The 25,518-nt window shown below is 31.1% G+C and overlaps 2 protein-coding genes across 2 annotated transcripts; one reads left to right on the top strand and one right to left on the bottom strand.

Moving 5' to 3' along the window:
- Nucleotides 1-793: 793 nt before the first annotated feature.
- LOC110798072 (inorganic pyrophosphatase 2) lies at nt 794-3,275 on the bottom strand. Its single transcript, XM_022003208.2, has 5 exons — nt 2,958-3,275; nt 2,752-2,873; nt 2,450-2,654; nt 1,725-2,069; nt 794-1,160 (listed from the first exon to the last, which is right to left on the bottom strand). Exons 1-5 carry the CDS (start codon nt 3,093-3,095, stop codon nt 975-977), a joined length of 996 nt encoding a protein of 331 aa, XP_021858900.1. The 5' UTR covers nt 3,096-3,275; the 3' UTR covers nt 794-974.
- Nucleotides 3,276-15,971: 12,696 nt separating this feature from the next.
- On the top strand, nt 15,972-17,543 carry LOC110798060 (uncharacterized). Its single transcript, XM_022003191.2, has 2 exons — nt 15,972-17,213; nt 17,298-17,543. The coding sequence occupies exons 1-2, from the start codon at nt 15,972-15,974 to the stop codon at nt 17,541-17,543; spliced, it is 1,488 nt and encodes a 495-aa protein (XP_021858883.2).
- Nucleotides 17,544-25,518: the final 7,975 nt, after the last annotated feature.

Below are 25,518 nucleotides of genomic sequence, written 5' to 3'. Positions count from 1 at the left end.
TAGGGTAATGTATTACACCCTTGTGGAGGGGGGAAATTAGAGCATCAACACTCATGGGGAACCCATGAGTTTCTCTCCCCTCTTCTCATTGGTCCACATCACTTTCCACTAACTTTATCACATAACCTTTCCATTTCACAATTTCATACATACATTCATTAACCTCCCCATTTACCTTCTCTCTCCTACTTTTCCATACCCCACTACCTTTTCTCCCTCCTACTCTCCATACTCCACCAATATTAATAAAAATTATTTGATTCAACACATTAATATTAGATAATATTAATTAAATCAAAATTTGGTAATTATAATTAAATAATTACCATATAATTAATAGGATTAAATCATTAATTGTAGTACGTTAAAAAAAGCGTTATTTACACTAATTTAATCGTTAATTGCTATTTACACTAATTTAATCGTTAACTGATATTTACACTAATCCAACGGTAATTTTAAAAAAAAAAAAAAAATTTAAAGTTGGATTGTTTGAAGGGAAGAAACACACGTGGGGGAGTAATCTCCCATCAACTTGGGACCACTTTTGGGACCACTTTTATGTGGGAAGCTTCCCTTTTTATTAACCTCCTCTTTTGTTTTATAATTATGAGAAACATTCCACAATGGTGAGAACCCTCCCTTTTCCATTTTTTCTCAAATGGGAAGGGTGAAATCCCATGAATGTTGATGCTCTAAAATCTAACCCCAATCGAGACTTATCATTTCAACCCATAACTTTTGCTCCCCTAAATTTTACTCCCCATTCCACCTGATCCAGGCGGCCCCTTAGTTGCAACAACAGAGTCCATTTCATTTGTTAGCTGAAATTAAAAAATCTTGGTTCAAATTAAAAAATCGGTTGAAACACAAAAGAAAAAGAACAACCAAAAAAGCAGGAAAGTAATCCCAAACGAAAAATGGGCATTGACGTACAGAGTTTACACGCCCACACAAATAAGCGGAAGCCGTGATCACTTCAAATTCCAAGCAAAAGTAGAAAACCTAATTGAAGTTGGTCGTACAGGCTGCATTATCATTTGATTTGGTCCCTTGATTTTTCTGACTTGTGAACCCCTAGATATCCTCTTCTGCGATATGCCGAAATATGCGGATCTTGGATTGTATGGATTCATTATACAACTATTTTGTGGTCCAACCTGCATGTGATTAGCATAACATTAATTTAATTAATTAAATTTTGATTACATACATTAGGCTATAATCATGACAAATATAAGGCTTGATTCAGTTTCGGTTATTCTTTTTAATCTGGGGATTCCAACTTGTAACTTTACGGGTAACACTGTTTACAAATATTCTTAAAATTATAGAACGAAACACAAGAAACAATATACAAAATAAAGAAAAAAACCTTCATTCACTTTGCTTTTTATTTTAAACCCTCTAACTTACGGGAAACGCACTGTTTTCTAATGTTGGCAAAATGTATAGAAACAATGAGACAAACTATACAAAAATTAAGAGGAAAACATTCATTCACTTGATTGCTTTTAGTATATGAGCAACAGAGGTAAGTTACATAAACCTAAGGTTCGATCCCCGGTAATTAAGTAAAAGTTAGGGATTATTGATTAGTTTTAGTTTTTTTGCTTCTACTTAAACAACAATGACAAAGGGTTTAACTTTTCTTTTTACCCCTTTCTATAAGTAATATTGTTACAAGCAGTAAATAAGAAGAAAAAAAGAGTCTAAAAAGGTACTCGGAGAGCTTGAGGCATGGGTTGGGAAGAAATTGGCAATGAGTCAAACTTGCAATCAATGTTATAGAGTTGAGCAGCATTCTCATAATCTGCATTGGTGATGATAGCTTGGATGAGTGACAACAGAATCTGTTCGAACTCGACGCCGTCGGTCCATTCATGGATTCTTGATTTGATAAGCTTTGGATTGTTAGATATCAAATCCCAAACTGGGAAATCCTTCCTTGGCATCAGATAGTCACTTTCTCTTAGCCTTAAGGAAGGGCAATAGTCTCCAATTCCATCTCCTAAGTAAATGAATTTCTTGTCTCCATGCTCACATAACAACCTTTTTATCACTAGCCCCTGCAATTTTAAACAACCCAATACGTTAATTTAATACTACAGAGTGTAATTTGGATTATACATGCACCATGATGAACATTCATTGAGAATCTATTGAACATAGAGAATAATTTCAATGTACGTATACTAGTGAAATACTCCGTATTTAAACTATATGTTCTTTGGATTTGAAGTATATGAATATATTTTCCATATATTCTTTGGGTATGAACAATAAATTCTTTTGTATTTGATATAGATGTTCAATTAAAATATTAGGTTCACATCTTCATATGGAAACACAACTTTCAAATGATTATGTTCACACTTCAAAAGTACCGAGATGTAAAAACACCTAAAACACTCTTACTAAACTTAGTTGGATACCTAAACACATTTACCTTGCACATATTCGGAGGGCATGGGTTGCAACATCCATGGGGAGATTTGGTGAAATCATGGTGAGGTAAAATCCTCAATCTCCCTTCTTCATTAACATAACCTGGATTAGTGTTAATTTCTGAGAAATAATCCGTTAACCCAAGATGATCCAATATTGTCTCTATGTAGAACAAATTAGCATCACTTACAATCCTCAAATCACACCTGTACCGAAAAAAATTCCCAAAATTATTTCATTAATTAATTTAAACAACACCGGAATAATGATAAATGATAACGAACGGCCCTTGATTTTACATACCCTGCAGCATGGGCGGCTTTAATGGCTGGAACAATTCGAGGATGAATTGGGGTTCTTTTCAAAACTTCCACCATATCATTGATTGTTACTCCTTCTTCATGCATTTCTTTCATTAATTGGTCCTGAAATTTTAGAGAAAAATAAATTTTAAAAAAATTCAGAAATAAAAACAGAGGAAAACCAAAGGGAAACGTCAATTTTCTAACCATCATAGAATTCCAAGGCATGGAATTAAGGAGTTGATTGAAGCGATTAGTAAAACCCAATTCATCAACAACCCAATTATCACTATCACAATCAATAATTGTTTTATCAAAATCAAAAACTACAACAATTCCTTCCATTGTTGAGTTTTTTTAGAACTAAAAATAAAAACTCTGTAAATTGAGAAATTGTTTTAGATGATTTTGCTGTAAATTTGGTTGAGTACTAAACTTGAAGTTTAGTGGGTATTTATAGTTTAGAGAAAAATAATAGTTTGAAACTCCGTAAGAAATTACGAAAGGAATATTACAATAATATGCGTATCTGAATGGCGACCCATTAAAGACTCCCATTTTCTAGGTTTTGGGAAACACACGTTTTTTGTTGTTGTTAATCTTGTATTTTTGGGCCGTTGATTATATTATACACAATTAAGATTACTATCGATGGATGAGATGGGCTTAGATTATCTAAGGGTTAAAAACAAAGATATCTAAGGGTTAAAAAACACAAGGGCCGCCCAGAATTGGCGGCCTGAACCATGGTTGGCCCACCCGTAATTGGCGGCCCGAACCATGGTTGGTCCACCCGGAATTGGCGGCCTAAACCATGGTTGGTCCATCCGGAATTGGCGGCCCGAACTATGGTTCGTCCACCCGAAATTGGCGGCCCAGCCATGGTTCGGGCCGCCAATTCCGGGTGGACCAACCATGGTCCGGGCCGCCAATTCCGGGCGGCCCTTTTGTTTTTTTTTTTTTAAATGATTTTTTTTCTTGCCAGGTAAAAACGAATGTAATAATAATAAAATTTTAGTTTATTATTTCGTTTTTTATTTCGGATATTTAAAAAAGTGTTGCCAAAAAAATGAATAATTACTGAATTTCATAATTAAAATAATTAATATAATTGAAAAAAAAAATTGTTAGAATTTCTTGTTTAAAAAATGTATTTGTTTATATATTAATTTCGATTAAAAAAAAGTTTAAAAATGTGAAGGGGAAGGGTAAAGGGGTAATTTTCTTTAAAAGGGTAAAATTGTCCTTTCACCATAAATACGAGGGCGTTTTTAGCGATTGAGGACGTCGAATAACGATACACTTATTAAAACATATTATTATACAAGTGATAAAGTGTAACTACTCCGTATTTGCTAAGAAGTTAGCTAGTCTAAATGTCTAATACGTAAGACGGCATATGTAAGTTTTTGAATAATTATTCTATATTATTTATTACAAGACGTTTCTAAGAAAGTAGAACGTAACCCCTAACCTTGAGTTTAAATAATAAACCCTTTACCACTAAAACTTACATAAACATGTTTCATGTTATTATTGCGGGAAAAAAAATTACATACAAATCTATACCTAGTATTTAAAAAAGAAAATCATAGATTATTTGAAGCCATGTGACATCTCATTATTAGAAGTCAGGTGGCATCTCTCCTTTCATCCATCATTTTGTTTTTTTGTTTTTTTAAATTTTCTTTATTGTTTCTATGTTTTACAACTTCTAATCTCTCTTCCACTCCATTTTCCTTATTCAACATCAAGTTATTAATAGTCTACTATACTCATTAATCTCTTCCACTCCACCCCTTTAACATCCAATATTTATTCAACATTATAGTTTTTATATTTTTCCAACCTTCAAATTACACATCTATTTAATTCATCCGTTACCGAAGTCACAAGTACTCACTAATAAAAACTTTAAAAGACATCTGAACAATCACTATACAACCGCCCGTTGTTTGAATGGGCTCAAAAGCTAGTTTTATTAATGTAGTAACGCGGGGTATCTCCCGCGCCCAAAATCTAGTTATTTATTAAGAGTCGAACCCAATATCTTACGAAGCAAAAGGTTTTGTGCGCACAAGGTGTACAATAAATTTATTGTACACCAAAATAATTTTATGCATTTCTTTGTAACTTCTACATAGTTTTGATTAACTTTTATATTATAAAAATAAAAGTTGATAGATAAACATTTTAAAAGGTTCAAGGATTAGTTTTATACATAATTAGTGATTTTGAAGAAATATTTTTTATTAAAATAAAAAAAAATTATCACTAAAAATAGATAACTTTTACATATATAAAGGTAACTTTTAGACATTTTGAGTCAACTTTTACTCCGGTGTACAATATTTATTGTACACCACTTATAAATAAGAATGTGTGCTTACGAAGTATGTACTCCCTCCGTCTCTTTTTGTTCTTTACGTTTTCCTTTTTGGGTATTTCAAAATGTTCTTTACATTTCCTCTTATATTATCACATAAATGACTTAATATTCTATCAAAATTTGTGTCTAATTATTATTTTAACCAATTAAATTTATTGGGTCATTTAATGTCTCACACTTTTTCATTTGGACATTAAAAATTTCTCATTTCCCAATATCAGAATTTTGATAAAAGTGAAAACATTATAAATAAACGTAATTTATCTTGTTTAAATAAAAAAAAATTGAGGAATCTCGATGCAAATTAATTAATCGTTAAAACGCGTGAAAAATACCAAACGTAAAGAACAAAAAGAGACAGAGGGAATATTATACAACAACACACTTTAACCATTGCTACAATTTTGTTTTTATTTACCTTTAGGAAACTAGTTATACTATATCTGAAATTTGGGATCGGATCATGTTTCATTGTTCACCCCGCGCCGCCGGAAACCGCCCTTGTTGCTTGGCTAAGAAACTAAATTAAAGGAAGCCAGACTTATTAGGAAATGCAAAGTAAATGAGGTGTTTGGTTAGATCAAGTACACATATTTTTCCTTTCTAATTTTAATTATTTGTTTTGCTTAACATATATTGAACCAGTTAATTCACTATGACAGTCATATTATATGGTGTACACCATAGGTCCATATTAGTAATTAAATACTCCGTATTGACAAACTACTCCGTATTAGAGCACATACAACATTGACATGTTATTTGGATCAAGTGATAATTAATAGGACAAACTGACTATAATGGTTGACAGTGCGTAAGGGTCAAAATTTTATTAACTTGACCCGGGTCGTATATGTGGCTCAAGATCAAGTTAATTTAAAAAGGGATGTGGGGCCAAATAAAGCGCAACTTGCATGGAGCCTAGGCAATAGTTGTTACATGTTTGCATATGTAGTATTATTTTAAGCTAATACGGAGTATTGGCTAAACTCATTTTGTACTGCATGTTGCATGCATGCAATGCATTTTTTTTTCTTTTGGGGCTCATGTGCTGCCACGCATGCAATACATCTTACTTTTTTTAAGAAAATTTTCACGATAAGTTTTTTACAATGCCAAGTGTGTACAATTTCCAGGATAATTTTTTTACAATGCCACATATGTTGAGTTAATTTCATATTTATTCGTTTGTAAAAATTAATAATTGTGTTTGAAGGTGAGTTTAAAGTGGAGTATATGTAAAAGTAAAAAAGTAGGTAAGAGAAATTAATGACCTTGAGTCAAGATTGTAGAAGAAAAATGAGAGATTTAAGTAAGTTGTATGTCAAGTTAGTGGAAGATGAGGTGGAAGAAGGAGAAGGATGAAAGAAGAATTATTTTTCACTTGACCGAAGGTCAATGATGCACATGGTCTTACTAAAACTTGTCTGTTAAGACAGTAGCATAAATCCGTACATAAGCTTAATAAGTACTTCACTACAAAGTTAATTGAAAATTATTAGGTGTATTATAGTGCATCCTACACCTAAGGGTATTTTTAAATTTATCGGGGAGCTCTCAAATCTTGTCCTCACATATAAGGAGAAAATGTGAAAGGATCTTGTGCACCTTACACGTACCAGTAGTTAATAGCAAATAATAAGTGACAAGTGTAATGTATAATGTGTTTTATTCTTAATTGTGATTTGGTTAGATAAAAGAGCACTTTGGTAGCGTAATTGAAAAGAAAATTAGGCGGGAATATAAGAGAATATACTTTCGGATTTGGATGTCCTAGTTTGAATTGCACATCACCAATTTCAAACCAGCTGCCATGCCTGCCAATCAAGTCAATCATAGAATATTCTAAGTTTTGTCCTATGTTGTATTACAATTAACACTGAGAACATTTGTGTAAATACTCTGTATGATTTAACATTTGTATAACATGATGTTGTATGCAAGTAAGGTTACGATATTTGTATAAATACTACTCCATGTATAATTTAACAATTTAAATTTAAAACAGGATATTATCGATATTTTACGTGAATATCAAGTGTTCAAGAATGAGCTTATACAGAACATATATAATAAAGGTTCTTCTTGAAGATTTTATTCATGGAATTGTTCTCCCTTTAAAAAAACAAAAACCAAATAAATAATCATGGACATATTCACAATTTAAAACATGAGGTGGTAGTTGGTTCACAAAAAATTAAAATATGAGCTAATTGTTTATTCTTTGGTTTATTTTCTTTTTGATGGGATCATCTTATGGATTTTGCTTCTTGGAGAATATGCTAATTTGGTTTCCATTAATTTGTGGCTATAGATTATATATTTATTATTCCTACAATTTTTTGGGGATACTATTCCTACATATTTAGGGATATTATTCCTACATATCTACCCACATGTTTATTTCAAAAAAAAAAAAAAATTATGTTATGGAACGACTTCTCTACTAATGCGTTAAATGAGAAAATTACTTTTCTGGTTGCCTTAGTTAAAAACTATTTCTCGTTGCACAGTCCATGTAAGTAGGATGTCAGGGGACACCAATGTTAGAATCCAGAGGTAGCTACACTTTTATAAAAGCTATTATATTATTTTGTCTTAACTTATTTTAACTTTTTTGGAATAATTTTAATAAAAAGTCAAATATATTCCAATAAAATTGCCTCTTTTCCGATTATGATCTCAAGCTTTCAAAATTTTAAATTTGAAAATCAAAACCTTAAATTTACACGTCCACTCTAAATTACAACCCCTGGTCATTTTCCGACGAAATCAATCGGAATATGATATCATTAATTTTATTAAAATCCAATTACATAATTTCCTATGAAACAAAAAAGATTAATTAGAAGATACAAATAGTAAAAGTCATCAACTACACTTTTTTCTATTCGATCTCTCGTTACAAGTTTACAACCTCTACTCTCCCCTTGCCTGTACTTCTGCCAGCACCACCGCAAATCCCACCACCTAGAAAACTCCTTCTTTCCTTTCTCCTAGTGGTGGTGCCAGAAATTTCCTATTAAGAGTTCGATATTTGAGTTTTTTTTTAAAAAAAAAGTTAATTGATCGAAAAAAGGAAAAGACCCCCTAAACTATTGATGTTTTTACAAAAATTCATTGAATACAAAGGATATATATATATATATATATATATATATATATATATATATATATATATATATATATATATATATATATATATATATATATCAGATACCATTAAACCCTTACTGGCACCGTCACTTCTTTCTCCTCCCTCTTCCCACCTGACTAACTGACCACCACCATCGACACACCTACACCTACTGCAACCCGCACCCTCATCCTTCACCGCCAACCCTAAACCCATAACTAAAAAATCTCCAATTTCGTTCTCTCTATTCGACCAAAATTGAACAACAAAGAACAAAGAAAGTATCGCACCCTTCGGTTTAATCGAGTGAACATCGCCCAAAATTAGAGAGAATTCCCCAGCTTTCAGGACAATTTTGGAGAGAGGGAAAAAACGTACGAAAATTGCACTGAGAACCTCCATTCTGATTTAATGTAGGGTTTGATTGATTGCAGGGATGAGATTGAATATGAGAGAGAATTAGATGATGATTGAAGAGAAATTGAGAAGAACTGGTGGTTTGCTTGAAGATTTTTGGGGGAATTTTAGGATAAAATTGAGATAATAGTAAGATGATTTTGGTTTTTAGGGTTTGATTTTATGTGAATAAATGGAGGTGGAAAACAATGAAGTTGAAGATTTTGGTTAAAGATATTTTTTTTTCACAATCATTTAACTGGGAGGAAATCATAATTATGATATCACTTTCCGATACCATTTGTAGAAAATTGATACAAGGTTGTAATTAAAAGTGTCGGAATCATATATGTCAATTATCAAACTGAACCATTGAACCACTGGGTTGGTCCGGTAGTTTAGAACTCGAACCATTAATAAGCCGTGAGCTGGAACCGCGCATGTTTGGTCGTAATCTGTTCGACCAGACCACGTCTTGCAGCTCTTCAGGCGTCAGGGTTGCGGGAACCTGTGCTTCTTGGTGGAAATGGAAGAACAACTCCTTATGCTTTGGAGACGTTCTCAGCAACTCCAAGATAGATATGTGGGCAGGTAACTTACTGAGATGACCGAGAAGATCATACTCCGGCTGTGTGGCTACCTTTTCCCTGGTCCGATCCTATTATATTCAACCCAAACCGACTTGAAAGTATTAACCGATTAAGATCCAAAATCCGATAACAAATCGTTCCGCAACAACCAGATCCGTTTCAACCCAAATCGAATGGATCCTAAACTTGTCAACGACCCGATCCGTTCCAATCCGAACCGTTTCAACCTAAGGAAAAATCGTTTAATCCAAACCGCTTACAACCCGAACTGTTTTGACCCGTAACCCTTTAATCTGAATCGTTTACAACCCGTAACCCATTTAATTCAAATCGTTTATAGCTCGTAACCCGTTTAATCCCGTTATTGATCTTGAATTCTTAACACTTTTAAAAGTCAGTTATCTTCCTAGTCCCCTAATTAAGGCCTCAACATTATAATGTATAAACGTAATGAAAAATGTGATTTTAGTAATAACCTGATATTTTGATTTTATAATTTGGAATCGAATTGAACTAACACTTTGTACAACATGCTACTGATTTATCTACACTGTATGAACCCAAACCAATAAGAAACGAAATGATAAGAACTCGAGCCAATAAGAACCAAAACCCGATGTAACTCGATTAAACCTGTTCAACCCGACCCATTTCAGATCGTTATCCAATGAACCCGACCCGGTATAATCTAAACCTGTTACAATCCGGCTAAATCCGTTTATAACCCGATGTGTTCCGACCCGACCCAACTATAACCCAACCCAATTATATTCCGACCCGATATGAACCTGACCCGAAGTGTAACTGTGTTAATAAACCGAACCGATCCGACCCGTTAATTTTTGAATCGGTCCCAATCCGTTAGCAAAACGAAACTGTTTCAACCTGACCCGATGATCCCCACCCAAAACCGACCCGTTTGTCCGAATTGACACCCCTAGTGGAAATAAGTTTTGGGTTGTAATTAACAAAAATTAAAGTTTGAGGTGGTAACTCGTTAAGAGACAAGTTTACGGGTTGTATATTCCAAATTTTCCTTAATTTTATCATAAGTCATATTATCTGAAAAAATTATTTTGTGTTCAATAACCTTTTTTTTATGGGGAAGAACAATGTCATTAATTAATAAGTCACACGACATCTACAATGATAAAACATATATGTATACCACAGATTTAGAGAAAATACGTAACTGTTACAATTACAACAATTACTATTCTGCATCCTAAAGCACAACTCGTACTCCACCACTTCTATAACTTAACGCGGGCTGTGATTTTCGATGTTTTCACATCTTTCCGAATAGAGTCATATTCACAATCTGCGGACGAATTATTCCGATCGACGAGTTGATGATAAATTATAAGCCCGTGTGAATCCAGATAACCATTCCAATTACTGAAACCTTAAAAAATCAAATTCTATCCATGGATGAGATTCAAGAACCTGGAAAAATCTAGGGAAAACCCAAGAATAAATTGGGAACAACCCAAAAATAAATTTGGAAAAAACAAAACAAAACAGAACCTGAAGAAAAAACAATGGAAAACCAAGAAGAAAGATTGGAAATAGTCCACTTTATTTATTTATTACCAGATATGTTTGAAATTAGACTATTACCTGCTTAAACGAAAAAAAATTGAAACCCTAGAAGATGAGGGAGAAAAGAGAAAAGTAGCCTCTTTATTGTGTGAAGTTTAAAATAATACGAAGTATAATTTTTTCCATAAATTTTTTGAAATTAATTTCGTATTTTGTTAATTTATCTAAACTTATTTTATCTTATTATGGTCAAAATAAATCAGAATAAAAAGAATATGACCCTTGTATCCTTCGTTTTATTTTGTTGCTATCTCAAGTATCTTACATTCAATCTTGAATGATGGTTAAGGTTGTCTGTCCGATTTTTTAAATAAAAAAGTGAAAATGATTATGTACGACAAATGGTATTGGGTAATGACGTGGTTCAAAATGACCAAATCCATAATGTAAGCTAATAATTAATTGGTTTGTTACTTGGTTCTTCGTCATCGCCACACCCACACAATTCTTGGCGCAATGCTCTAACGTAACAATCTACAAAACCTCGTAAATATTTTAACAAAATCAAGGAAGAATAGCATGCTACGCAACAATAACTATATATGGAATTATTGGTGGCTTGCATAGTCACATAGAGGCTCTTTTCTTGATGATTTAAATATAATCAATTTATTATTATTATTTGTTAATCAGAATTGATGAGTTGTGTTAGGAATGAAGTTGGTACGTAAGAGACTAATTAAGAGGGGTCTTCGTAACAAATGTTTCTTTAATTATTGAACTTTCTTACTTGGATTCCAACAAGTTTATCTTAAACTTTCCCAACGATAACAAAGGTTTGCCACTAAGCTTTTACTTAAATGCTCGATCATGCTTAGGTAGATATAATCTTAGTATAGTACGTGAATAAATAAATTATGTCTACGTCAAATTTTTTTTTATACGGTGCGAATAAGTCATAATGAAATATAAATTACAAATGGGAGAGAATAATTCGAGCATTTGATCTATCGTTATAAAATACCTTAATCTTAACAACGTATTACGCCAAGACTTTATTGATACATCATCGTCCTTCATGATTTTATCATAAGAGTCTTCGTAACAAATTTTGCATTTATAGATGGGCATAATCTTAACCACGTATTATAAAAGTTTCATTCATACATGATTTAGAGAAGAAGTGCTTGAAGAAAAGTCATGAACAATGGAAATATACTACGAGAACTTATATTTCTTCGAATACTCATATTACGTCTGACAACTAGAGCACAAAACAGTGTAAATTAGAAAAGTAAATTGAAGGAGGACTTTTAAGTTATATCCCATACTACCTCCGTTTAAAAAATATCTTTACAGTTACTATTTGCACGGACTCCAATGCAATATTTAACTACTAATATATCCAATTTCGTATGTGAAAAAATTATAAAAATTTGATATTCTAAAATTACATTTCGAGACCAATCTAACAAGATCTTACATGTAACGTTTTGATGTATAATAGTAAGAATTTACATTCAAAGTTTTTATAATTTGGGCACATTTTCCAAAGCGTAAAGAACTTTCTGAAACGGAGGTAGTATAACATACGTAGATAAATAACCTTGAACTTGAGAAAAATCACTCAAACCGAAACCTTTAAAGCCAAAAAAGAATTAGCACATTGTAATCCTAATTTAATGTCCATCAACTTGTAACAAACTACAAACCACCAAACTAGTAAATTAATAATAATGCCAATTGACCAATTAAGGATTAGAAACACAACAGAATGAAAATCCCTTCTAAATTTTCCTTGAACATGATCTTTCAGTTAAGCCCTTCATCATATGACAGGGCCGGGGTCAACTACTTCAGAAAAATCTCAATTCACAAGCCTAAAACATTCATAAACCATCACAAGATTTACGATATTAATTATTTACTCAAAAGTGTCATACATAGGCCCTGTTCTTTTGCACTTTCCGACTTAATTGCAGTTCTATTCAGTTCAGTTTTATTCAGTTCAATTCAAAAGAACGAATTCATCTTTCTTTGAAGTTATTTTTATTCTTGATATTGCAATTGAAATTGACAATTATTACTTATATATATATATATATATATATATATATATATATATATATATATATATATATATATATATATATATATATATATATATATATATATATATATGTATATATACATATATATATATATATATATGAGTATTGTTATAAATATTAACATTATAATTATTACTATTAATATTTTAATTATTATTAATATTGCTAAAATTATCACTACTACAATATTGGCATATGCGCGAGTAAAATTTCAAAATAACGATGTAAATATTTCTATAAAAACATCATAATTACAACACAAATTTATTTATTATTTATTACTCCCTCCGTTCCATGATGTTCCTCACTTTTCCATTATGTGCGGTCTCCAATGCATTACTTTGACCATTAATAGTATTAATTTTACATTAGTAAAAATTATAAAAGAATGATATTTAAAAAATTTATATTGAAACGAATCCAATGGTATCCCACAAGTTAATATTTTTACTCTTAATAATACTATTAATTACGGTCAAAGTTTTTAAACTTTGACCATATGAATAGTAAACACGAGGAACATTATAGAACAGAAGGAATATTTATTATTTATTATTTATTATTTATTATTTATTATTTATTAATTATTATTAATTATTAATTATTTAATATTTATTATTATTATTTGTTATTTATTATTTATTATTTATTATTTTTTATTTTTATTTTTATTTTTATTTTTTATTTTTTATTTTTATTTTTTATTTTTTATTTTTTATTTATTATTTATTATTTATTATTTATTATTTATTATTATTATTTATTATTTATTATTTATTATTTATTATTTATTATTATTATTTATTATTATTATTTATTATTTATTATTTATTATTTATTATTTATTTATTATTATTATTTATTATTATTATTTATTATTTATTATTTATTATTTATTATTTATTATTTATTATTTATTATTTATTATTTATTATTATTATTTATTATTTATTATTTATTATTTATTATTTATTATTTATTATTTATTATTTATTATTTATTATTTATTATTTATTATTATTATTTATTATTTATTATTTATTATTTATTATTTATTATTTATTATTTATTATTATTATTATTTATTATTTATTATTTATTATTTATTATTTATTATTTATTATTTATTATTTATTATTTATTATTTATTATTTATTATTTATTATTTATTATTTATTATTTATTATTTATATTTATTATTATTATTATTTATTATTTATTATTTATTATTTATTATTTATTATTTATTATTTATTATTTATTATTTATTATTTATTATTTATTATTTATTATTTATTATTTATTATTTATTATTTATTATTTATTATTTATTATTTATTATTTATTATTTATTATTTATTATTTATTATTTATTATTTATTATTTATTATTTATTATTTATATTTATTATTTATTATTTATTATTTATTATTTATTATTTATTATTTATTATTTATTATTTATTATTATTATTTATTATTTATTATTTATTATTTATTATTTATTATTTATTATTTATTATTTATTATTTATTATTTATTATTTATTATTTATTATTTATTATTTATTATTTATTATTTATTATTTATTATTTATTATTATTATTTATTATTTATTATTATTATTTATTATTTATTATTTATTATTATTATTATTTATTATTTATTATTTATTATTTATTATTTATTATTATTATTTATTATTATTATTTATTATTTATTATTTATTATTTATTATTTATTATTTATTATTTATTATTTATTATTATTATTTATTATTTATTATTTATTATTTATTATTTATTATTTATTATTTATTATTATTATTATTATTTATTATTTATTATTTATTATTTATTATTTATTATTTATTATTTATTATTTATTATTTATTATTCATTATTCATTATTCATTATTCATTATTTATTATTTATTATTTATTATTTATTATTTATCATTTATCATTTATCATTTATCATTTATTCAGTTCCATTCAGTTCAGTTCAACTCAGCTCCATTCAGTTCAATTCAATTCAGTTCAGTTCAGTTCAGTTCTAGTTTAATTCGGAATATTCTGCCAATCAAATACGTAGTACTATTTTGATGACATTGTTTCTTCAAATGGCTTACTTACTTTTGGAACAACTTATTTGCTAAACTAACAGTCATGTCATATCATTCTTTGTAGATTAGGTTCAAACTCATTACTTGAGGAACAACTTGCACCGGTTCTCTAACCAGAAAAATATACTAACCGACCGTAATAACAACCTTATTTTCAGACAGGTTTCTAAAACGGTACTAGAGTGTTTCTTATCTTATTAAAAAGAGAATACAAGTTTTGGTGTTTAGGGATAGTGGAACAATTCATCTTTTGCAAAATACCATCTGCGTCCTCCAACCTTTTATTTTTTGCCTTTAAATTTTTTGTTTATTTTGGCAATTTCTTCAGCCTTATTTTCTATTCTCCTTATTTTCCTTCTACTTTGCAAAATAGTACTTCCTCCGTTCATATTTATTGTTCCCCAAAGGAATGATGGGTGGTTTTTAAGAAAACTAGAATCTTGGTTTTTATTAAATTATGAGTAATGATTAAGTGTAAGAGTAACGATTGAGTGCAAGAGATTGTATTTTTAGAATAGAGTAAGGAGAGAGAAAATATTAAAGAAATAGGGAAAAGGAAAGATATTTTATTAAAGTATTCCAAAAATCAGTACAATTCTGATGCACATGGGGCAAGTGGACCCATCTGATGCATACATGGACCAATCAACATTAAGTAAAGCATATTTCACGTTTTTTTGAGTGAAAATTTACCCAAATAAGAAACGTTTTCATTTTCCCTCTAAAAGTTTCCCAAATAAAAAAACTTCACCCAAAATTTTCCCTCCAAAATTTTGAGGGGTGTGAAAAGTGGATTCCCTTTATAAATAGGGTCACATTCCCGCAAAAAAAAACAACCTAACTCGGCCACAATTCAAGTTCAATAAATATCAGAAGGAACAACAAAATCTCTGCCTCAATTCAACAATAAATAACTAAATACAGGGGACTTAAATGGCTTCAAATCAGGAGGATGACGATTTCTTCGGATTTTCTGATGATGAAGGAGATGGCATTAACTCCGATTCTGACTCGGAGGATGATGGAAATGCTGCTGACTTGGTACAAGTTGCTGAAGGGGTACAACATGCTCATGAATATGGGGAATTTGAGCAGTTTGAGTCAGTACCAGACCTCAATGAAGAGGTACAACAGGTATCAGATGAAGGTGGAGTGGGACAACAACAAAATGACACAACAGTTGGTACCAACATTCAAGAGGTACCATTTCTTTTTTATTTGAACATGCTACCACCAGAAGAAAATGCATCATTTCAACATCATCAAACAACAACACGAACACCAAATCATCACAAGCCTAAGACTCCAAGAATAAACAATGAATTGAGATTAGAAATTTTGTTGTTCCTGCTAAACAGACAAATTCCAGGGCTAGACACTCTATTGTATGGGACAGTAAGGGATGCAATGGTACATTTTGGATACACCAGAAAAACCATAGGCAAATTATGGAACAGAGCAAAGAGACAGAAGCAAGCAATGGATTCATATATTTTGGAAAGAAAATATCACAACTGTGGTAGGAAAAATATTCAAGTCACATATGATTCTATTGCATCAATAGGCATGGGGGACAGAACATGCCTTAGAGATCTTGCAAAGATGCTAAATTTGGGAGCAACAACAGTTTGGAGGTTGGTGAAGAGGAAAATGATTAAACCACACTCAAGTCCCTTATATCCAGACATTTCAGAAGAATGCAAGATGGCAAGGATGAGGTGGGTACTTAGACTTATAATGGATTACACTATACCACAAGAACCAACATATTACAACATGTATGACTTTATTCATATTGATGAGAAATGGTTCTATCTTACACAAAAAAAGAAGAGAGTTTATTTTGCAAACAATGAACCCTATCCACATAAAAGTGCAAAGTCAAGAACAAAAGTACCAAAGTTCATGTTCATGGCAGCAGTAGCAAGACCAAGGTGGGCTCAAGATAGGCAGTGTAAATTTGATAGCAAAATAGGAATATTTCCTTTCACAGATTCAGTGGCAGCAAAGAGATCACCAAAAAACAGAGTGAAGGGGACAATTGAGACAGAACCAGTGAAGTCATTCAATCAAATAGAAACCAAGGGCATGCTTATCAACACCTTAATACCACCAATCAAGGAAAAGTGGCCACCACATGAAGGGGAAAATGTGATCTTCATAATTCAAGACAATGTAAGGGCACACATATTGTGAGATGATCCTGAATGAAAACAACACTACCAACAAGATGAGATTACTTTTGTATTGACTCAACAGCCAACAAACAGTCCAGATTGCAACATCTTGGACTTGGGGTTTTTCAGGTCAATACAGTCACTTATGCACAAGAAAATGCCTAAAACTATGGAAGACTTAACTGGAGCAGTGACTGGTTCTTTTAATGAACTGCATCCTAAGACTTTGTTTAATGTGTGGATGACACTACAATTTGTTGCTAATGAAATTCTAAAACCCAAGGGCAACAATGACTACCAACTTCCACACAACAAGAAAAAGATATAAGAGGATGAAAGAAATCTGCCAGAGCAAGTCAAGGCACCAAGGTGGGAAGTCAATGAATGCATACAACTGTATGATGAATGAAAAGAAAACCATTGAAGCAAAGAGAAAATAAGTAGATAACTTTTTGTGTTTTTGGGACATGTTTTGAAAGTAACAAGTACAAACATTATGTTACTTTTGTAATCTTGAATGAAAGCATTACATGTAGGCAAAACATTTTGTAAGCAACATATCTTTTGGAAGCTTCAATGAATGAATTTCATGTTGTTAATTTGAGTTAAGTTTGTTTTCAACATTGGTTATGACAAACAATTACTTTCATGTTTAATTCTTTAATTCACTAACCCTTTCCCATATGATATCACCCTCTCAAACTAATCAAGGCAACATTATCATGAATCAGCAAGGCATTATATGAATCAACAAGGCATTAAGTTAATCAGCAAGGCATGAAATGAATCAGAATGGCATGAAATGATTCAGCAAAGGCATGAAATGAATCAGAATGGCATGAAATGATTCAGAATATCATGAAAAGAATCAGGAAGGCATAAAATAAATCAAGAAGGCATTATATGAATCAGCAAGGCATTATATGAATCAGCAAAGGCATTATATGAATCAGCAAGGCATGAAATGAATCAGCAAGGCATGAAGAGAATTAGGAACGCATGAAATAAATCAGGAAGGCTTTATATGAATCAGGAAGACATTATATGAATCAGCAAAGGCATGAAATGAATCAGCAAGACAATATATGAATCAGCAAGGCATTAAGTAAATCAGCAAGGCATGGAATGAATCAGCAAGGCATGCAATGAATTAGAATAGCATGAAATGATTCAGAATGGCATAAAATGATTCAGCAAGGCATGAAATGAAACATATTGGCATGAAATGAATCATGAATGGCATGAAATGATTCAAAATGGCATGAAATGATTCAAAATGACATGAAATGAAACATATTGGCATGAAATGAATCAGGAAGGCATGAAATGAATCAGGAAGGCATGAAATGAATGAGAAAGGCATTATATGAATCAGCATGGCATGAAATGATTTAGCAAGACTTTATATGAGTTAGAAAGGTATGAAGAGAATCAGCATGGCATGAAATCAGCATGGCATGAAATGATTTAACAAGGGATGAAGAGATTCAACAAGACATTATATGATTCAGCAAAGACATGAAATGAAGGAGTAAGACATTATATGGATCAGGAAGGCATTAAATGAATCAGCAAGACATTATATGAATCAACATGGCATTAAATGAATCAGCAAGGCATGAAATCAATGAATAAGACATGAAATGAATCAGCAAGGCATGAAATGATTCAGCAAAGGCAGTATCATGAATCAGCAAGGCATTAAGTTAATCAACAAGGCATGAAATGAATCAGCGAGGCACGAAATGATTCAACAAAGGCGTGAAATGAATCAGCAAGGCATGAATTGAATCAGGATAAAAATCAGCAAGGCATGAATTGAATCAGGAAGGAATGAAATGAATCATCAAGGCATGGGATGAATCAGAATGGCATGACAACCATCAAGGCATGTGGGGTTTCAATCTCAGTTTAGTTGACATACATCAAGGCAACATAGTCACATGTGAAAATAGGAACATAGGGTTTCAATCTCAGTTTAGTTGACATACATCATTGACCATTTTGTTTTTGAATTTATCACAACCTCATCATCATCCTTTTACCAAAGGGAATACATTATCACATTGGCCCATGTGAAATGACATTTACTCCATTTAAGAAACATAAATCTCAGATTATCAACAATTACATCATTAATATCACTAACACCACATTACTAACATCACATACGGATCTCAGAATGTCCCCAAGCATCACTGACACAAATCCTATCCACTAACACTTAGTTCTTGAAAAGCATCAATGATGCTAATGGTGCATGAGTGTTTATGAAAGAGTGGGTTTGAGTCTCAGCAAATGATGACTCATCACAGATCAAACAAAATAATATTCAACAAGGCATGAAATGAATGAGCAAGACATGAAATGATTCAATAAGGCATGGAATGAATGATCTTGTTAATGGTGCATGAGTGTTTATGTAAAGAACTCACTACAAGTCATTCATCACATGGGACATATAGGACTCACACACATGGGACAATCTCAGATTAGTTGATTAGTTAAAGTAATGTAGGGTTTCAATCTCAGATTTGTTGATTTACATCACTGATCATTTTGTTTCAATATTTTCACAACTTTAACATCCTTTTTCCCAACAGAATGATTGACATTCACTATTGGTCATGTGAAATGACAATCACTCCGTTCGACAGAAGGAGTTAAAGGATATTTATTAAAACAGAGATCTCATAATATCAACAATTACATCATTGAGTATCACTAACACCACATTCATACATGTGAAGCACATAAGGGGCAATTAGGAATCATCATGGATCAAACACAAAAAAATTGTTATAGTGTTTTGGTGGTTCTTCCGAAAGGGATTGAGAAATTGTTATCTATCACATTGGATAGTAAACAATCACTCAATCCCCTTCGAAGATCCACCTAAAGACTAAAAGTCATTCATGCAAAACAAGAATATTGATCTCAGAATGTCCCCAAGCATCATTGAAACAAATCCAAACTACAAACACTTAGCGCCTGAAAAGCAACATCATTGATACTAATGGAAGCATGAGCGGTTGTAGTTAATTGGACTTGTTTCTCAGCATATAAAAGACTCATCATCGATCACACACAACAAAGGAACTTAAGGGGACAATTAACAACTCAGTAAACAAGACATGAATTGCCTTCCCGGTCTAATGCCAGTTTATATGTGAAGGATTCAATTTATTTGTTTCCTAACACAATAAAACTGGAAAAAGACCGAAAAGCCAAAACAAATCAAGTTAAGTGGAGTTTTATTAAACATAAATTCAATTGCCTAAGCAATCTAATGCCAGTTTATATGTGAAGGAATGACTAACATATATTCCTAACACATTAAAACTGGCAAAAGATCACAAAGCCAAAACAAATCATGTTAATATTGATCTCAGATGTCCCTAAGCTTCACTGAAGCACACCATTTTCGCAAACCATTAGCACACAAAATCCTCAAACAACCAATAGCTGGATACTAATGGCGCGTTGTGGTTTATGAAACATGGATAGTTTCTCAGCACATTGAAAGACTCATCACAGACCACACACAAACCCTAAGCCAATTATCCTAAGGGACATACAGGGACATCAAGCATTCAACAGAAGCACAAATTAAGAGGGGACTTCACTAATTCAATTTAGGAAAATTTGTGAAACACTACCTTAATGTTTGGACGTTTTGTGAATTACTACCTTATAAAAACTTTTTTATATTTTACTACCTTATAAGTTTGATATGTTCTAGTAACACTACCTTATAACAGAAAACGTCAAATCTGTCCGTTTGTGGGGCCCACTCCAACAATTTTATTCCCTTTCCCTTTCCTCTTTCTCAATCTCTGTTTTCTACTTCTCTTCATCAATCTTTATCTCTCATTTCCAAAAATCCCTTGTGCGTAACTTGGGATCAATAACGACGATCTCAACCTGGATTGATTTACAATCTAACGGCTACCGAAAATTAATCAACAAAACTTCAAATTTTAATAATGCTAATTTACCCCCAAATCGCGTTTCTACAACATGCTCCAAAAAACTAGCCGTTACAGAACTCCCGTATCCAACCACGGTTCACCTAATTGTCCCATTTTCTTCCCTTCTCAATTTCTCATTATCATCGCACAAAACCCATCTCTCTCTCTCTCTTTAGTTCTCTCCATCAATTCCAGTTTAAGAAAGTAAAATGGCAACTCAAACAAAAGACACACTTATTGCCTCAATTGCAAAACTCAGGGTCAACAATACCACTACAATTGATGCTAGTGCCCCCTTGAAAAGACCCACTTATATTGGCCCACTCATATTTAGGAAATTTAAACTTATCTTTGGTCATCAAAGCAGGAAAAAAAATAAAGGAGAGGTTGTATCATTTCAGCAAGAAGTACAGGGATAGCAGCAAGAAAATAAATGGAAGCAGAGCAGCAGCTCCGACACCTTGATGGCAGAGAAAGAGAAGCATAGAACAGAGATTGAGAAAGAGGAAAGAGAAATGTAATAAAGTTGTTGGCGATGGGCCCACAAACGGAGAGATTTAACGTTTTCTGCTACAAGGTAGTGTTACTAAAACATATCAAACTTATAAGGTAGTAAAATATAAAAAAGTTTTTATAAGGTAGTAATTCACAAAATGTCCAAACATTAAGATAGTATTTCACAAAATTTCCTTCAATTTATTTCACACAATTCAATTCATTTCATGCCTTGCTGATTCAATTCATGTTTTATTCTTAAATTCACTAACCCATCCCCATATGCTTTCACCCCTCTCATAATAATCAAGGCAACATTATCAGCTAACCAACATGATCAGCTAACCAACAAACATACTTCACCGTAAAACATGAGACATTCAACATGCTAGCCATAAGACCAGGATGATTAGCTAGACAACATACCACAACATCATAAAAATTAAACATACTTTTTTTTATACCAATATCACAACATCATCATCCAAACAACAACACCCTGGCCAACAACAGATCACAGTTTTTGGCATCCACATTATAAATCCACAACTAGCCAACATATAATAAATTTAAGAGGAAGAAAAGGAGATAGACTTATCTAAGCATCATCAGATGCCGAAACCGATTTTTTTTTCCAAATCAACATTCTTCGAGTAAGGATAAGCAGATGAACATTACCTGGAAGACCCATCAACAACACCATTATCATTTTCACACTCTCCAACATAAACCAGTTCAAAAGAATCAGACCCATTTTGTTCCTTGCAAGCAATAGAGGACAAACAAGATGATTAGTATCATCATATTAAACAGAGGAAACACAAGAAAAACAGAACAAAGTACTCAATTAAACACAAAGAATTTCAGATCAACGATTAAAGGACATGGACATGAACAAATTTCATATGTTGTCATTTTAATTTCATAATCAGCGAGTCAATCCCAACAAATAATACAAAAATCCAGATTCAATAAAAAAAGTCCCAAATAAATTCCAAATAAATCCCAAAAAAATTCCAAAAAAATCACATCAACGAATTTTACACATGTAAATGAAGCCATATCAGATTTTGTCATTTTAATATCATGATCAGCTATTTAATCCCAACAAATCACAAAAATATCCCGATTAAGTCCCAAAATTCCCAAAAAACTGAATATTACAGATCAACGACTTTTACACATGCACATGAACAAATATCAGATTTTGTCATTTTCATATCAAAATCAGCGAAATAACCCAAACAAATCACAAATAAAACCCGATTCAATCCAAAAAAATCCCAAACAATTTACAGAAAAATCAGATCAACGAATTTTACACATGCACATGAACCCATATCATATTTTGTTATTTATCTATCATAATAAGCGAATGAATCCCAACAAATCACATAAAAATGTCGATTAAATCCAACAAATCCCAAAAAAATCCAAATATTTCAGATCAACGAAGTAAACTCATGCAAAAGAATCTGAACCCTAATTTTTTCATTTCACCCACGAAAAAAGTAAAAAAATCGAAAACAATCAAAATTTATACCTCATCATCTTCTTCATCCCCGAAAAATTGCAGATCTGAGGGTGTGGGCTTCCGATCGTCGTATTTTGATTCAACCTCCTCCCCTGGCTCCACTTCCCTCTTCTCAAACCATTTTTTCAGATAGTTATGAGTACTCGTATTTTTTTGGGCCATCATCCGATTATACAAATACTCGTGAAAGTAGGAAAGCTCATTGTTGGGACAGTGACAGTTTGATCCCCAATCACAGTTGGGATCAGGAATTCTTTGACCATAACTACCTAAAAAAGACTGACCAAGAGATCTAGAGGAAGACGAACCCATTGATAATAAGAAAACCCTAAAGATCTCTTACTTTTCTCTCTCGATTTTTTCGATACAAATCAACTCGCAACACCGATTAGAGACAAAACATGAGACAAAAAGAGAGGGGATCTGCACGGAATGTGATTCCGATGAGATTATATGAAAAAAAAATGGGTCGAAAATCCTTCATATCTGAGAGATTTGAAGAGAGAAACAGAAAACAGAGGCGGAAAACCTAGATTTTCCGAAAACAGAGTAACAAAATAGAGAGAGAGAGAGAGAGAGAGAGAGAGAGAGAGAGAGAGAGAGATAAATCAGAAGGAGTGGGTGAGAAATGAATGAGAGAGGGAGAGAAAGAGACGGGATATAAAGGGGATGGGGCTAGGGTTATGGGGAATGATAAATTAATTAAATAAGGATGGTGGAAAATTGAGGTTGGAAAAATGGTAGAATCTTAGGGTTTTTTTTGGTAAATAGTGGGGACTATTAGGGTAATTTGGTAAAAAAATCATGGCCAAAAATAAAAATTATTCAGTTGGGAATAACATTTAGGAATGACAAAAAAGGAAATGGGAACAACATTTAGGAACAGAGGGAGTAAAAGATAACAATAAAAGTATATAAAAATTCTCTTAAACAACTATATAGCTAGTTAGCTACAAATCTACAATGTTTATTGTTCGAAAATATTAAAATGCATCTAAATATTGTACGTGTCTTATCCAAAATATAAAATCTGGATTTAGAAACTATGATATATCTAAATTTAGTTCTAGATTCATTACCCTCTATGAAAAATTGAAACTGCAAAATTGGCTGTGTGGGTGTTATAATTTTGCCGATGTCCTGATATACATAGGAGTAACAAAATTCTTTTTCCACTTCATTTGAAAAATTATAACGACATACAAGTAAATTAACTTATAAAATGCTCACTTAAATACTCAATCAAAGTATCATTTCCGGATTAGTGATTTGGAAACACATGTGTATCAATGATTTTACCGACAATTTGATTTGTATTTGCTGCACCTAATCCTCTGACAAATTGATGTCGTACATTTTAACGCTTGATGTTTCTCGAAAAAATTAGGGTTCTTGAGCGTGGAGTATTTTCGAAAACGCTACCTGTATCCTCATGGTATGAAACCCTTAGCTGTGATTGATCTAAAATTTAAAATTTTATGTGAGATTGCTATTTTAGATTTAAATTTTAATCCCATATGAGATTGATTATGTGAAAAAAACAATGGGAGCCCACTAGCCCAGGGTATGTTACTATTTGATACCATGGGAGTACATGTTGCAACTTCTAAGTATTTTGGATAGGAAAAGGGGGAAATGTCACCGTACTATCTTTGTCTGATTTACATTTTTATTATAATCAGTCAATGATTCAAAAGTACACAAATACTTATTTATAAGGGATGTACAATAAATATTGTACAACAGAGTAAAAGTTACCCTTAGAGCAACTCCAATGGTGAGCTACAAGATATTGTGGCTAAGTGTGCCACATCAAATTTTTAACTACAATTGATTAAAACTATAAATTTTCACATTGGTGGGTTACAATACTTTGTAGCTCTCTATAATATTTAATTTAAATAATTTATTTATTTGAGTTATATTTTTTTCATCTACGTAGCCCAAAATAGCTACACGATTTTAACAGCTGCTTATGTCATTGTTGTACCAATGGTGGGCTACCTGCTCACATACTCATTTTTTTTGTAAGCAGGTTCCTTTTTTCACCATTGGAGTTCATCTTATACTCCGTATACGTAAAGGTAATCTATTTTTAGCGATAAAAATTTTCATTTTAATAAAATTATTTCTTCAAAATTACTAATAATATATAAATTTAATCATTTAATCGTATAAAATGTTTATCTATCAATATTTTTTATAATATAAAAGTTAATCAAAACACATTAAAATTTACAAAAAAAAATAGGTAAAAAAAATTACAAAAAAAACGATAGTTACAACTTATGCGTGCAAGACCT

Source organism: Spinacia oleracea, chromosome 4 (genome assembly GCF_020520425.1).
Source record: "Spinacia oleracea cultivar Varoflay chromosome 4, BTI_SOV_V1, whole genome shotgun sequence".
Classification (NCBI taxonomy): Eukaryota; Viridiplantae; Streptophyta; class Magnoliopsida; order Caryophyllales; family Amaranthaceae; genus Spinacia; species Spinacia oleracea.
The sequence above is the reverse complement of the archived record's forward strand: the minus strand, read 5'-3'. Positions and strand labels throughout refer to the sequence as shown.